Source organism: Canis lupus, chromosome 5, assembly GCF_003254725.2.
Source record: "Canis lupus dingo isolate Sandy chromosome 5, ASM325472v2, whole genome shotgun sequence".
Taxonomy (NCBI): domain Eukaryota; kingdom Metazoa; phylum Chordata; class Mammalia; order Carnivora; family Canidae; genus Canis; species Canis lupus.
Genome location: NC_064247.1, coordinates 73,559,819 through 73,576,356, shown reverse-complemented (window position 1 = coordinate 73,576,356; position 16,538 = coordinate 73,559,819). Strand labels below are relative to the sequence as shown.

The following is a 16,538-nucleotide window of genomic DNA, read 5'->3' as shown; positions in this document are numbered from 1 at the left end:
TCGCGAAGAGTCTCCCAATTTAGACAAGAAATTCTATGATCACTCTATCTAACAAGGTTTTGGTTGAAATAGATGCATTTATCAAAACCACAGCTCCAAACTGTGGGTACAAATTGTAATTTGGCTGGAAATGTGAATCCGGCATCCCACCATGCAAATGTAATCATCCAGGAAATTTATCCAGATGCACTGCATGGAAGGCAGCCAGCCTGGAAGTGGTTCTGCCCCACCATGATTTAGAGCCCCATGAAGGAGATTTTGCCATCTGGTGGGCTGGACTGGCTCCCTGGCTAGCGTTCCAGTCACGTGGTTCCTGGAGTCCAAATCTCAGGCAATGTGGGAGTCTGTGAACTAGGGGTTGGCCTATGGCCACCCGTGGTTTCCATCAGTCGGAAAGTGGTACTGATGAGAGATGCAAGACTTGACATGATCCCCATGAGGGCTGGATAGTAGAGTCCCCTTGTGTAGTTGGGCAGGTTGTACACTGCACAAAAACGCTCGACTCCTGGGACGAAAGAGGGATGCTCTTTTGTATAGTTTTAGTAGATGGTCAGTCAGATGTGGCCACAACAGGAGACAGAGGCGAGGGTCAGGAAAACAGTTTATTATACTCGTAGGTCCTAAAGACATGGAGGCACGCAGGACCACAAGGGAAAGATACCAGGGTGGTCAGGAGGCAGAAGACAGCAGTGGTGCATGCACTTAAGCAATGGTCTCTATTAGGGTTTCTGGGGAAAAGCAAGACAGGGCAGCGTGGGCAGTTTAGGATTGGCTAGTTTGAATAATTTCAGTGTGGGGTCTGGGTTACAGAGATGGTTTCTGTTTGCCTGTATCTGGCCCTGGGGTGATCCAGGCAGAGGAGTATTGCCTCTTGGAGTATATGGACCAGGTGGAGGAGGTCTGGCTCTGAATTAGTCAGTTTGATATCAGTGGCATACTCCCAACTGAGCCCTCTTTTATTTCTAAGACTGGCTAACCTAGAGAAGGACAGTCTCCCTAGCCAGAAAGATTTTTTAAGGTGCCAAAACTTCATGTAATTTACGGGAAATTTGAAAAATTTACGATACAGATGCCCACATTCCAGTTGCCAGGGCTCACAGCTAAGTCTGCCAATTGGTGGGGGAGTGGGGAGCGGTGGCCATAAATCAAACCCTTCCAACCCAGCTACCTGTCCTGTCGTTGACAATCATAAATCCCAGAGCGCCTGAGAATAGGCTGTATAGCCTGGAACTAGTGGGCTGAAGATCATAGCATAGCATGCAGCAGCATAGCATGTGGGAAGAACAGAAGGGCCCTAAAATTTACTATCTGCTTGGCACTAAGCATTCTAGTCTGCAGCTCACCAACGCTTTGCATAGTTGGCTCATTCTCCATTTTATAGACGAGACACTGCAGCTCAGAGAGATGGAGTATCTGTCCAAACTCACACAGCCTGTCAGTGGTACATCAAGATTCAGGTTTCGCTGACTCAAATGGTGCTCGGTCACCACTCACCGTCAAGGAAATGCAAATGAAAATCGCAATGAGATACTCACCTGCTAGGATGGCTGCTCTCAAAAAACAAAAGGTCGGTGTTGGCAAGGATGTGAATAAAAAGGAACACTTGTGCACTGTAGGGAGGAATGCAAATTGGTACAACCATTATGGAAAACACTATGGAGGCTCCTCAAAAAATTAAAAATAGAACTACTGTAGGATCCGGCAATTCCACTTCTGGTTATCCGTCTCAAAGAACTGAAATAAGATCTCAGGGAGATGTTTGCACTCCTATGTTCGTTGCAGTATTATTTACAATCACAAAGACACGGAAACAACCCAAATGTCCTTCAACAGATGAATGGATAAGCACAATATGGTATAGACACACACGAGAGAGCATCTTACAGCCTTTAGAAAGAAGGAGCTTCTGCCCTTTGCTACCCCATGGATGAACCTGAAGGACTGTTATACTACAGGAGATAAGCCAGACCCAGAGGAACAAAACCTACATGATCACACTTAGAAGAGGAACCTAAAAGTCACAAAAGCAGAGAGTACAATGCTGGTTGCCAGGGGCTGGAGGAGGTGGGGTGGAGAGGTATCAAAGGGTGTGTGGTTTCAGTTATGTGAGATGAATGAGTCCTAGTGATCTCCTGCACAGCACAGAGCCTCTAGTTAATGATACTGTGCTGAATACTTAAAAGTTTGTGGAGAGGGTAGACCTTATCTTAAATGTTATCACCAAAAAAGAGAAAGAGGGAAGGAGGAGATTTTAGAGGTGCCGGTTGAGTTGGTGGCATTATTTATTGTGAGAGTTTTATGGGATATATGCATTAAGTTCATGAAAATGTATATATTAAATATGTAGAGCTTTTCTCTTTTAATCTCATTCCAATTTTTTTTTTTTAAAGTCCCTATTCTTCTCTCCCAACATGCTGAGCTGCTTCATGTGGGACTGCAGAGATGTCCTATATGAAGTCCTGTGTTCTGGCCCTTCCTGCTATTATGAGCAACTCAAGCTGAAATGGCAGGAGGATTAGGACTCAGTATTTTTTTAGGGGTGAGGGGGGCAGAAGAAGAGGGAGAGAGGGAATCTTGAGCAGGCTCCAGTCCCAGTGCGGGGCCCAACATGGGGCTCTATCTCATGACTCTGAGATCATGACCGGAGCTGAAATCAAGAGTCACGCAGGTACCTCAGGACTCAGCATTTCTGCTCCTGTGTGTCCAGGGCTCCCTTTGGAGCCACCCTACTTTGGGTCTTGTTTGGAAGGGGGGAGGGCTCATATAATCTATTTTTCTATGACCCCATATCTGTGTCTCCCTCGACCCATCTTGGGGCTACCCTTCCTTTTTGCTCAAAAATGCACCATGTTGTTGGACCCTCAAACACACCATGAAGTGATACCAGACTGGCCTCCTTCTTGATCAGAGCAGAAGGCCGAGTTGCCACCAGGGCATCATCCCAGTTGGACCCTGTGTTCATGGGACCATCTCCTAGGAGGAACTTTGGAAAAGCAAAAGTCACCTCCCTCCTGCTCTTAGTCCCCAAGATGCCTGCTGCTTGGTGATGCACAGTCCTTAGGATACCAGCTGTGATAAGACTGAGGGTTTCAGGCATCAGGTGGGGAGCTGGGCTCATGCCTGGTGTGGGAATGACTTGCCAAGTCCCTTCATGAACACATCCCTCTGTCCCCATAGGTGACCAGATTCTCAGAAGCAGGCCTCTACTGGCAGGTGTGCACGGGTGGGAGAGCAGCATCTGCCAAACACTGGGCAAGGAGGAATGAAGGCTGTGAGCCAACTGTGACAAGGCTCTGGTGGCTCTGCGAGAAATATATTTCTAAGCCCACACCTGCCTGACCCTAACATTCTTTCCCTATCCCTCCCTCGTCTCACCTTTCTCCCCACTCCATATGGATGGTGGAAAAGAAAAACCAGAAAATATCTACTCTTGGAAGGCACTTAAGTTCCCTCATCAGTGTAAAGTTGTAACTACCAAGTGGGTGTGGGGTGGACTCTGTCCCCATCAACCAAGGGATAAAGCAGAGAAGGGTTTGCATCCCCAGGCTCAGCCCTGGACTGCCCTCTGACCTCGAGAGTCCTCTCTGACCTTTGCTATTTGTTCTCCAAATTTCTGTTTACTGCTGTTTCCTACAGTCAATAACACAGTCACTGAGAACTAAGCAGTGGGCTCAATACTCTAGATAAAGAGGGGAATAAGATATGGTCCTTCCCTTAAGGAGTTGACACCCGGTGGGAGATACAAAAAGAAAGATTTTTTTCAAAAGGAAGAGAGAGGGCAGGCAGCCTGGGTGGCTCAGCAGTTTAGTGCCTGCCTTCCGTCCAGGGTGTGATCCTGGAGACCGGGGATCGAGTCCCACGTTGGGTTCCCTGCATGGAGCCTGCTTCTCTCTCTGCCTGTGTCTCTGCCTCTCTCTCTGTGTGTGTGTGTGTGTGTGTGAGTGTCTCATGAATAAATAAATAAAACCTTTAAAAAAAAACAAAAGGAAGAAAGAGAGACAGAGGTGAAGGAAGAGGAGAAAGGAAGAAGGGAGCGGGAGGTGAGGAGAGAGAAGAATCATAGAACAGAGTAAAAGATGGTTGAATAGTGATGTGTGTGAGTTTGGGGCAAAGCAGGAGATATTAACCCTTCTGGGGATCTCCAGGAGGTCTTCTCAGAAGAGGTAGCTTCAGAGGGCAATGGGAGATAACTCGCTTATTGAGCACCTGCTCTGGGTCATCCCTGGGGAATCACATTACTTATAGTTGTCTCCTTTGTCCCACATGAAGTAGAACTCATGAAGTAGACATTATCATCCCTGACTTAAATAAGAGGAATCAGAAGCTCAGCCAGGTTAGGTGGTGACCTGCAGGACTGAATCAGGTGTGGGATTCAGGAACTTTAGCTTGTTCCGCAACCCCTGATGTGTCTCATCTGTGTTCTATTGAGGTCCAGAACAAAGAACTCAGGCCGAGTGACAAGGAGGCTTGGGTCTAAATCCCATCACTTCCAGTTGCTAGTACATACTTTTGGAACCTCAGTTTCCAATTACTGGCAGGATCACCTTGAGTGCATTCACTGATCTTTCTGAGCTTCCATTTCTGAGCCTGTCTTCATGACGGGAATATGATGTCGGGAGGTAAAATGAGGTGTAGGAAGTGCCTTCAGGGCTTGACAAAGAGTTGCTAGCCAGTATGAGACAGTTCCCCTTCGTTCTCTCCCCTTGGCCTTCAGAGTCATTACTGTCCTGGAGCCAGACAGTGTGGGTCAGTTCTCGTCTCTGGTATCGCTGTGTGACTGTAAGCATTTACATAACTACTCTGTGCCTCAGTTCTTTCATCTAGAAAATGAGGATGCAATAGTATTTAGCCTCCAGGAGGCCACGGTGCAGTCAAATGGCCTGTGTTTGTAGAGAGCATATAGACGCGGCCTGGCATATAGCAAACTCCATGCAGATGAAGTTGAATGAGTAAACCCATACTCTTCACTGCTGCCTTCCTGCTTCTCATCTGAGTGCCTCTGGGATGAGCTCAGTGCTGTATGAGCAGGGGAAAAGGTTAAATATTCACCTTTGCAGTCATCTGATGGGCAGACCTGTGAATGGCTTGGAAAACCTGGATGATGGACAGCAAAGCTGAGGCCTGGGGAGCAAGGAGGCTGAATTTCTCCAAGTGTCCAGAACTTCAGACCTTGCTAATGCGATGGTGACTTATTTTCTCTTCTTGCACCTCTGATTCACAGAAGATCGTGTTAGTCATGCCTTGATCTATAGGATCCCACATCGTAAACTCATGGGCTGTGATGTCAACCCCAACTAGGAAAAGAGGGTTGCTATGATGCCATCATTGACCAAATTGGTAGAAGGGATACTTTTTTTTTTTTTTTTAAAGATTTTATTTATTTATTCATGACAGTCACAGAGAGAGAGAGAGAGGCAGAGACACAGGCAGAGGGAGAAGCAGGCTCCATGCACCGGGAGCCCGATGTGGGATTCGATCCCGGGTCTCCAGGATCGCGCCCTGGGCCAAAGGCAGGCGCCAAACCGCTGCGCCACCCAGGGATCCCGGTAGAAGGGATACTTTATAGAGCGCTGGACTGCAGCAAGGGCTGCATGTTAGAATTATGCATACTATAAATATTTACTCTATACAATGAAGATGTATTAATAATACATTAATACAATTAATACATTGTATACATAATGTATACAATGTACATAAAATACATTAATACAATAATACATTAATAATAAAGCCCCACCTTGGTTTTAAATGAAGTATCTGATATTAAGATATCCTGAGCATCATAGGGGCCTTAGTGCCTAAATTATGTGGAATAGAATGTGTGCCATTAAAGATGATCTATATCAGTGGTTCTCAATGTGAGCTGCAGTAGAATCTTCTGGAAAGCTTGTTAAAACTCAGATTCTCAGGCCTCACTCCCTGAATTTCTGATTCTGTAGTCTAGGTTGAAGTTGTTTTTTTTTTTTTTTTTAAGATTTCATTTATTTATTTGAGAGAGAGAGAGAGAGAGAGAGAGGAGTTGGGGGAGGTGCAGAGGGAGAAGGAGAAGCAGACTCCCCTATGAGCAGGGAGCCCAATGTGGGGCTCCATCCCAGGACCCTGGGATCATGACCCAAGCCAAAGGCAGACGCTTAACAGACTGAGCCACCCTGGCGTCCCTGCAGGGTGGTGGAGCTTTCTAACAAGAGTCTACATGATGTTGGGGCCGCTAGTTTCAGCACCACATACTGAGAAGCACTAATGTATATAATAAATATAAGCAGGAAATAAAGATTTTATCTACCAGGTCTTCCCTGGAATGTGTCTACTGCTTTCTTGGATTAAAAAGAAAAGTTTCCATACTTCTATCTCGAGCAATTGATTCCTCCTTTTCTCTGGTCCTTCAGCCAGGAGCCACTGAAGCTCCTTGCTATTGAACTTCTCTGCACATGTATGTTAAAGCGAGTATCGTGTGCAGAACAACAGGTTTGCAGTGCAAATAAGAAAGAAAAAGAAACCTGACTGATTCTTAGAGTGTACTCGGTGAGAACATAGAATATTCTTTGCTGCCTTTGATGACAGGTCACGCGGATCAGCCCCCACAGTGGGATTTGAAAATCCTCCCCTTATAACAATTGAGTCAAGTGAATTGTTGAACAGCAAATGACAGCACCGCTCTGAAATAAACGTTTCAAAACTTGTGTCTAAATCCCAACGTGGGAATGTGTACTGTCATAAGAAAAGCATAAGGCCGGCTCAGGGACCCAATGCACAAGATGTGAGAACGTTCAGTTAGCTCTATCGGTCTAAGTGCCTCTATGCACTGACGAAGATGAAAAGGTAAACTGACAATTCTTTGGAAGAAAACAATCTTTCCTCATCATTTACCCAAGGAATCTTCTAGGTACTTTCACGAGCTCACTTTGCTAATTCTTTTCCATTCTTTGGCTCTACATAAGTGCTCGGTGGTTTACATGAGCTGTTTAAAAAGTGAAAGCGACTTTTGGAAGAGATAAACGTAATCCTGTTTTTAAAATGATCTCAGAAATGGTCAAGTTAGCCATAGAAAGTTACATTTTTCATCAGACTTCGGGTAATGAGCAAACGTGCATTCTCTTTGGGAGGCTTCTTCAAAAAGATTTTCTTTAGCAGCTGAAGAACTGGTTGGTGTGCGCTAGAAATCTTAGGACCGGAGAGGATATAGAAACCAAGTCTAGTGTCCATCTTATCTATTCTTTCCCCCACATGTTCATTTTAGTACATGGCTCTCGTTTTCTGTACATTTGAAAAAAACCATAGTGTACCACCAATGTGGTCTTATCCCAGTGGTTCAGGGTTTGAAACTGGTATTCTCAGCCTCCTGCTTTAGGTGTATAACAGTACTTTTAATTGTATGCTTATTTTATTAACATGCTTGCCTCTACAAGGATGCAAGCTCCAAGATGACAGGGACCATATATAACTTGCTCACCTTTATCTTTCCAGCACCTCTCATAATGTCTAACCTATTAGAGGCACATATTAAATAACTGTAGAGGCTATTATGCTGAGTGAAACAAGTCAATCAGGAAAGGGCAATCATCATATGGTTTCACTCATATGGGGAATATAAGAAATAGCGAAAGGGAGTATAAGGGAAAGGAGGGGAACTGAGTGGGAAAAATTAGAGAAGGAAACAAACCATGAGAGACTCCTAACTCTGGGAAATGAACAAAAGGTTGCAGAAGGGAAGGTGGGTGAGGGGTTGGGGTAACTAGGTGATGGACACTGAGGATGGGATGACCATTGATGGGATGACCACTGGGCACTATCACACACACACACACACACACACACACACACACACACACACATATGTATATCTCAATAAGTAAGTAAGTAAGTAAATAAATAACCTCAATGATGGAATGAATGACTCAGTGAAGTACCAGACGGGCCAAGATTCAAAGGATGACTAGACCCATCCAGGAGAAAAGACAGGGAAAAAGGATTCAAAGCAATGGAAACTTCATGTGCAAAGGTCCTGTGGTGAGAAAGGGGATGGCACTTAGGAAAGACTAAGCATAGAGTTTGGGTATATGATGAAAACAAGTCTGAGGAGGAAGATGTTATTTGTGTTCTAGAGAAAGCCATCCATTCTTTGCATCCTACTTAGCTGAGTCTGTGATGCTGATTTATGAATATCAGTGCACTGACAGGATCATCTATCCTAAATTCTCATTGAAGGGGTAACTGGAATTTCTACTAAGCTCAGTCCTAATTCCAGAACAGTGATAGCTAAAAAATGCCATTTGTTGAATACTTAGTATGTACCAGACAGTGTACTAAGCCTTTGATATAGATGCATTTACCCCTGGACTCATTTGTCTGGCTTTTTTGGAATAGGATTTAGCTTTGAACCTCAGTCTGTTGATAAGAGATTTCCGTGACCCCAAACAGCTCCCTTGTAACAACTGTCCCTGGATTTCTCATAGTTGTGCTCTGTTTCCCGACAGCCCTGGAATTAGGATTGAGCTAGTTGAAATCCACTCACCCACATGAACCTGAGACAGAGCTATCTAAAAAGTGACTCAGGGAAGCCTTCCAGACTGATGCCAAGCACCCATGGTTTTCTCTAAGATTTCGGTTCCATGTCAGCAACTTGAGTGCTTAGCTGGATGGAAAAGAAGACTAATAGCAGAGTGGCTTTGGAGTCGGGGAGACCTGAATTTGACCCTCAGCCTCATCACTTACAAGCCATATGACCTTGGACAAGTTCCTGTCTCCATCTAGATCCCCATTTTCAGGTACAAAAGGGAAATAAAAGCATTTACTCTCAAAGTGGTTTGAGGATTTAACACAGCACTTAAGCGCAGTGCCTGGCATATGGCGAGGCAAAGGGAACGTCAGCTGCTGTACTTGCTGTCTTGCTGGCCATAGGGCAGAGAAGCAGAGGCTCGCTGCAGAATTCTTACATTCCAAAGAGGGACAGGAAAATCAATTAAAAACAAGTACGTGCAAAGCTTCATTTGCTGCTGTTGCTGGGAGAATGGATTGCCTTGTTCATTTTATGTTCTGGGTCTGTAGGTAAATTGCAAAATCCTTTTTATTGAAAATTCATTCCGTCTTCCACAAATGTTTATTGAGCCCATGCTATTTTCTGGGCACGTGGGAGAAACAAGGATAAATTAGATGCTGATCCGGCACTCACCTTGGGAGTCGGAGAAGGGAGAGAATACAGATTTTCTGTAAATGTGAGCGAAAGCACACATTCTACTTCAGTACAGAATGCTGAGTATTATTTACTTTAGATCACTGAGGATCTTGCAAGGGCTTCTCATTGCCTTAGTGAGTTAATGGAGAGCTCAACACCGAGGGCGGTACGAGCAGATGTCCACTGAATTTGGTTTTCCACCCAGTATTATTTATATAGTGATACAAGTTATGATATAATATTCTATGTAATACTTGCAGGTTGTGCTACTCATATTATGACCATGTAACATTACACTAATTATATGTTATATACCAGATATTACTACTTACATGTGTATATGTGTATATAATACAAATTATATATTCTTCTAGTGATACATATTATATAATATTTATATATTTCTGTGTTTTGTACTATATAAAATACTCATATAATCTGCTACATAATTATATAAATACATAAGTCAGTTACTTACATCATCTCACTTTGCTACCACATGTATCTTTTTCTTGAAAATGGAAATGATCAAGTTCTGCTCCAGTCAGATGCTAGACACGTTAAATGAGTCTGTGCTTTACACCTAGTATGCAATAGTAAAGGACATGGCAATCTGCAAAATTATGAGGGGGCTCCCCATTACGTCACATTCCTGTAGCTTCTCATACATCCATTCGACAAGTGTTACTAAGTAACACCTGTTATGTGGCAAGCTCTTCCCTGGACACTGGGGTACAGAGTCAGATATGGCATGGTCCCTGGTCTCATGGGACTCACAGATGGATCCCTTAGCAGCCCCAGAGGGCCACGGTGGCCGCTGTCCTGGAGGAAAGAACCACAGGTCTATCGTGGCACAAAAAGAAGCAAGTGACTGCCTGGGAAGGATTTCTAGAAAAGGAGCTCCCCTAAGGGGGAGTGGCTATGGTCTGAAGAAGAAAGTGGAAGGACAAGCATGGTAGGTAGGGGACAGCATGTAAGGAACTAGTGTCAAAATTAAAATGGCATGATACATCCAGGAGAGTAGGACAGTAGATTTGCTGACATACTGTCAGATACCACTGACATAATAATAGCAAGAAAAATAATACTAGTATTCATAGTAGTAGTAATAGCAAATACTGAGCATTCACTGAATCTAAGTCCTTGGATGCGTTATGTCAAATAGTCCCACAAAAACCTTAGGATATATATAGCCTTACACTCTGCATATTAAAATGAATGACCAGGAGAACTGATATGTTACTCAAGCTTGCTCAGCTGATGATTACAGCAGATCAGGGTCTACCATCTTACCCTACTGGCCTTGGACCTGGTGTCTAACCTCTGTCTCCTCAGCAAAATCAGGTTAAGGGTTCATTCTGAGAACATCACGGAATGAGGGTCGCACAGCACTGGGATCATGGCGAATGTTAACCAGCGGTGGATAGAGCACCATGTTTGTCAGGGAGCAGACACTGGAAAAGTGGAGGGACGGCATGTTAATGAGGTAGACTGGGTCAGATCCAGAGCACTAGCCTGTGGGAGAAACTTAAGGGTGTACTTTTCATTCTAAAAGCCATGGTAGGCATTGGGAAGCTTTGAGACAAATAGTGAGATGCTCAATGTTTTGTTTGAGAAAAATCACTGTCCACAGTGTGAAGTACACATGGAAACAGCCAGACCAGCCAGAAGGGCCTTGTCATTATCCAGGCGAGGAAGTTCAACAATAAGAACTTCCTTATTCTTATTCCTATTCTTATTATTCCAGAATAAGAAGTGATAGTCACGAAGATCTGAGTAGAAATGATACCTTAGCTGGATGTGGGCTGAAGGAAGAAGAAAAGTCAGGTGACCCCAGGATTCCTGACTTTAGTCTAGGGATAGGTGAATGGTACAGTTTCATCCACTGAGGCAGGAAATGCAGTAAGAAGAATATTATGAGTTGAATTGTGCACCCCCCATTCATATGTTGAAGTTCTAACCTCCAATATCTCAAAAGGTGTCCCCTTCTAGCACTGTGGTCTTTATAGAGGTAATCAACTTTAAATGAGGATGAGTCCTAACCCAATAGGACTGGTGTCCTTACAAGAAGGGGAAATTTGGACACAGGTTGGCATAGAGGGAGGACCAGGTGCAGAGGCCTAGGGAGAAGACAGCCGTTTACAAACCAAGGAGAGAGGCCTGGACGAGACAAGTCTCACAGCCATCGGAAGGAACCAATCCTGCCAACACCTTGATTCTGGACTTCTAGCCTCCAGAACTATGAAACACATTTCTGTTGTGTAAGCTCCCTAGTCTGTGGTATTTTGTTACAACTGCTCCAGCAAAGCAATATGAGGAGAAACTCATTTGGAGATAGCCAAGAGTTATATTTTGGATGAGTTGAATTTGAAGTGTTGTTTTGGATAGCCAGGTGGGGACAGGCACCAAAGTGGTCATTCAGTACAGGAATCTAAGACTCGGTGGGGGACCTGGGACCAGAGAACAGAGATTGAGGTGTGTTACTCATTTCTGACACTCCTGCATCCACCCATAGCACTGTGTGACCAGTACATAATGGGAATTTGAAAAAGTAGTTGAGTGGATGTCATGGTGGCCTAAGGACAGTGGGCAGGACGGACCACACAGATATTGGAACTCATTCTAATCTCTCATCCCAGGACAAACGAGGTTAGCTCCAGCCCTGTTGAATTTTAGAGGACTGCTGCATTGGTTGCCGATATTTCCAGTCACCAAGAAGGATAGTTCCCTCTTTGTTCTCTAAAATCAAGTGATGAAAAAAAAATTAACCAAATATCAAAGGTATTCTTAGAACAGAAAATGATAGCCTGACTGGAGTCTTAGGTTCATGCCCATGTTCTGAAATGTTGACCTCCAAGTCTATTTTAGGCAGCAACTTCAAAGTCTGCTTAACTTAAAATGTCAAAATAAGTAGACGGCACGGCATTACAGAAAATGGCAAGAACCAGAAGTTAGGAGACCTTGCTTCACATCTTGATCTGCCTCTGAAGAACTGGGTCAACTTAACCTTTCCCTCATCTGTGAAACAATGATGGGGAGGGGGTAATTGGATGATCTTCTAACTCTGACATTCCAGGATTCTGTCAATGTTGCCTTTCACTGCCAGTGTTAGAGAGAATAATATTTCCAAAAATAGAGCTGCCAACCTGATTTAGTCCACCAACATGAAGGCACGTAATGAGGTGATAGGCAGAAGTTAATATCACAGGTGACTTTGGTAGAATAATTCCTGCCTCCTCAGGATGGCACTTGGAAGACTGGAAAGAGTACTTGGTTTTAAATTTTTTTTTTTTTTTGAGTATTTGGTTTTAGAATGCACCTTCATTACCAGCACATTGGATTTTACTGGAAGGTTTTCGAATTCACATGATCACAGTGTTTTGTCCGATGGCTTACATTTCTGACCACACTGAAAAAGGATATGAACAAAAACACCCCTTCCTAAATACGTTTGTGATTTCTCTTAGACCATTCAATATTTAAACTTCATGCATTCACCTTTTCTTTATATGCCTGGACATCTTAGCCACAAAAAGGTGAAGATGATGAAGAGTTTTTAGGTACCTTATATTAAGTGTCATGTTTTGTGCCAGGTGCTTGACCTGTGTTGCATATTGCCTCATTTAACACACCCCATAGCAGATGCTGTCCTCATATCTTCTCTGCACTCAACATGGCTGAAGGTTGCTTACTTAAGGCATCTGTCTGGCTGTGGGGACATGCTTGGCCCAAGAGGACAGGCATATCTAGGAGTTAACGCTACAGGAACAACCCTCGAGTGATATCAGATGGAAATTTGGGGAATAAATACTTCAGCCTCCCCCACCATGTGTTTTGGGATAACTCTGAGATATATTCTACACATGCTCAGGAAATTCCTCAAAGGGACTGAGTTCTACCTACCCATGGTGGGTATTGACTTGATAGCACACCCTTTATTGGCTGCCTCCTCTTTCTGTCTCGAAACCCTTGTATTTCCTGTGGTCCATATTCCAGATGAAGTATTTACTCTCAAATCCTTGCCTCAGGATCTGCTTCTGGGGATCCAGGCTAAGACATCTCCCAAGATCTCTGTGGAGTAGGTACCATTATTGCTAATTTATAGGTAAGGAACCTAAGGCTCAGTGTGATAAAATAATAGTTGTTAAGATGGTTAAGTACTAGGGTTTTGCTGGCTCACCCTGACTTTCCTCTATACCAGTAGTCATCAACCAAGGGGACATTTTGAAAGGTCTGGAGACATTTTGAGTTATCAAAACCAAACTGGCACCTGGCAGGTCAGAGGTGAGAGACGCTGTGAAACATTTTACAATGCCCAACTTAGCCCCCTGCAATAAGGACTTATCCAGCCTTAAAAAGGTCAGCAGTGGCAAGGTTGGGAAACCCTGCTCTAAACCAGCAAGACTGGCTGTTGGATGATAACTGTCCTGCGTGACTTGTCTATTGCATTTCACTTCCAGGGCCAAGCTGTGGCTCAGCTGTGTTCCACTATCCCCAATGTGACTGTCTTTGGAACAGCTTCTACTTTCAAGCATGAAGCAATCAAAGACTCCATGACCCACCTCTTTGACAGAAATGCAGACTATGTGCAAGAAGTGAAAAGGTAAGGTGTTTGCTCTAAAGAGCACCAGGTTGTTCCTTGCTCTTCTCTTTCTTAAAGAACAATAGCACTTGTTTAGAGGAGGGCTGATAAAAATAATAGTGATAGCAATAATAGTAAGGATATAATGGGGCCATAGTATTATTAGCTCTGTACTGAATACTTCACATCTATGCTCTCATTTAATTCTCAGCAGCCCTATTATAATGCCCCTATTCTGAGAGGATAAAACTGAGAAACCGTGCAGTTGATAACATGCTAAGCTTGCATAATTTAGCTAAATTATGATAGCAGCTATAACAGGGCCTTAACATAGAGAAGTTTATCTCTCACTCATGTAAGAGAACAACCCCTGTGTGACTGAGAGCCCCCGGAGCACAAAGTGGTGACATGATCAGAGTTGAGTTTCGTGTAGAGAAGGACTGGGAGGTGGGAAATCGGGTTGCTGGTGGTTGCAGACCCAAGCTGGGGAATGCTGGTTTATAACCTGACCCGTGCTCCACCTGCGATCCTGAAGCATTGACTCTGGCCCGTGCATGTCAACACAGGGAATCAGGTGGAAAGCCCAGCTGATCTTTGAGATGATTTGTGCGTCACACCCCTGCTGCTGCTCAGAGCGGGTGGAGGCTGATGCTCAGGTTCTGCTAAGCAGCTCCTGAGGGGATTCAGAGATGTCTCAGAGCTGTGGTTGTGGTCTTTTCATTTCCCAGCACTAAATTGTAAGATACAAAGAAATTCAGTTGTCTGACTAGCATTATAATAAAGAAGCAACTTTCTCCAAATTGAGGGACTGAGAAGATGGGAGATCTGGTTGTGTAAGGCGATAGACCAGACTAGGTGAATTATGGGGAGCTTTTTGGAAAGGAGAGTCTTCTGATGGCCTGGATTTTCAGATTTGTTTTTAAATGTTAAATGTAGAGATTTGCACAGAATTTAAGGTTGTACCAACATTTCCGATGGGACATGAAAAAAGAGCTTCCAGACCAAATATTAGAAGTTTGCCACCTGTTTCTCAGACGTCTAGACATTGCAGGCATGTTTTCAAGGCTTCCAGGCTAGACCTTGGCCTACTTTCCTAACCATTGGGTAGCTCTTCCTTCTTGTAACTTGCATCTCTCAAGCTGTGATCTGGAAAATGAACTGTCACTGTCCCTCCAGCAGTCTTTGCCTTTAATCCCTTAAATGATAATTTTGCAAGCATCCTTTCCTCATTCATACCCTGACCTACTTAATACAAGGTGTCTGTGATGGGCCAGGTGCTGTGCTAGGGCAGAAGATTTGGCAAAACAAACAAACAAACACCTCGAGAGTCACTTTCTTCATGGAGCTTTGAGTCTACTTGGGGAAGAGGGATAAAAACCAGTATTTTTAAAATGTATTGATTTTCACTTTTGGTATGTGCTCTGGTGGAGAAATGCAAGGTGCTGGTGGATACATGGAGGCAGCAGATCAGACATCAAAGAGTGAGGTTCAGACTGAGCATTAAAGGAGGAGAAACTGGACAAAGGAACAGCATTTCTGACCAAGAGGAATTGGATGTGCTAAGGCCTAGGGTTAGGAATGACTTGGTAGAGGCGCCTGGGTGGCTCTGTGGCTGCACATCTGCCTTTGGCTTGGTTGTGATCCTGGGGTCCTGGGATCGAGTCCCACATCGGGCTCCTCGTGGTGGGTCCGTTTCTCCCTCTGCCTATGTCTCTGCCTCTCTCTGTGTCTCTCATGAATAAATAAATAAAAATTAAAAAAAGAAAAGAAATGACTTGGTAAATTCAAGAATCTGAAAGGAGACCAGAGCCACTGAAGGTAGTAGGATATAGGAAGTAATGGGCAAAGAGGGTCACGAGGTGGCCATTCTTTTAAAAGAAAAAAAGTGACAATGCATAACCAGATAGCTCCTGCCTTCCCTGTTTTCCCTGGAGAATTTCCTAGCCCCCTCAACCCTTCACTGTCGTCAGCCTGCCACCTTGCTAGCCTGAGTCAGTGATTCATGCTGATGTCAGAAGAGCCGGAGATGACAGCATCTGAGACCCACTTAGCCACCATCTTCTTTCAAAAGCGACTTCCAGTGATTTCTTATGTTATTAAGCAGAGAACCGAGGATTCCATTGAAAATGACTAGGAAGCCACAGATAGGTTCCCACCAACCCTCTCTCAGGAAAGAATCCAGAAGAACATAAAAGCAACAGGTACTCGGTGCCTGTTGCAGAGCCAAGCACCACTTCTGCATGGTAGGTGCTCAGCATATACCAACGGGATGAATTGTAGCATTGTCTGTAATGGTGAGATTTCAGAACGAGCCTCCATTATCAACGGGAGGGAAACAGTTCAGTGCATTATGCTACACCCACACGCTTGAGTATTATGGAGCCCTTAAAAAAAAAAGATAATTATGAAGATTCTGTGACAAAATGAAAAAATACCCACGGTAGCATATTGAGTGGGGAAAAAAGCAGAATGCCAAATTCCAGCTACAGTGTGATCACAGCTTTGTATAAATTCTTGGCTCATGAAGACAAAAAAAAAAAAAAAGAAAAGAAAAAAGAAAGGAAAGTGGGAAAAAAAAAAAACATCCATCCACTAATATGCAATAGGAGCAGAATGTAGAGTGATTTCTCTTTGGTTTTTGACTGCGGATATTGTTTGTTATAGTGTTCTGTGGTGATAGGCTAGGGAAAAAATAACAATATAAGATTTCTTGAGACGGAAAGTATTTTGTAAGCCAGTCAACTGGTAATCTTCTTTTGAACACGTTCTCAGCCTTCAGCC

At 43.9% G+C, this 16,538-nt stretch overlaps 1 protein-coding gene across 1 annotated transcript in view; it reads left to right on the top strand.

Annotated features, from left to right (window-relative positions):
* Positions 1–16,538, top strand: part of VAT1L (vesicle amine transport 1 like) — a 147,001-nt gene that overhangs the window by 48,565 nt on the left and 81,898 nt on the right. Inside the window, exon 4 of the mRNA XM_025426916.3 lies at positions 13,636–13,778. Within this exon, the coding sequence (XP_025282701.1) occupies positions 13,636–13,778 (143 nt within the window). The remainder of the gene's footprint in view (positions 1–13,635; positions 13,779–16,538) is intronic.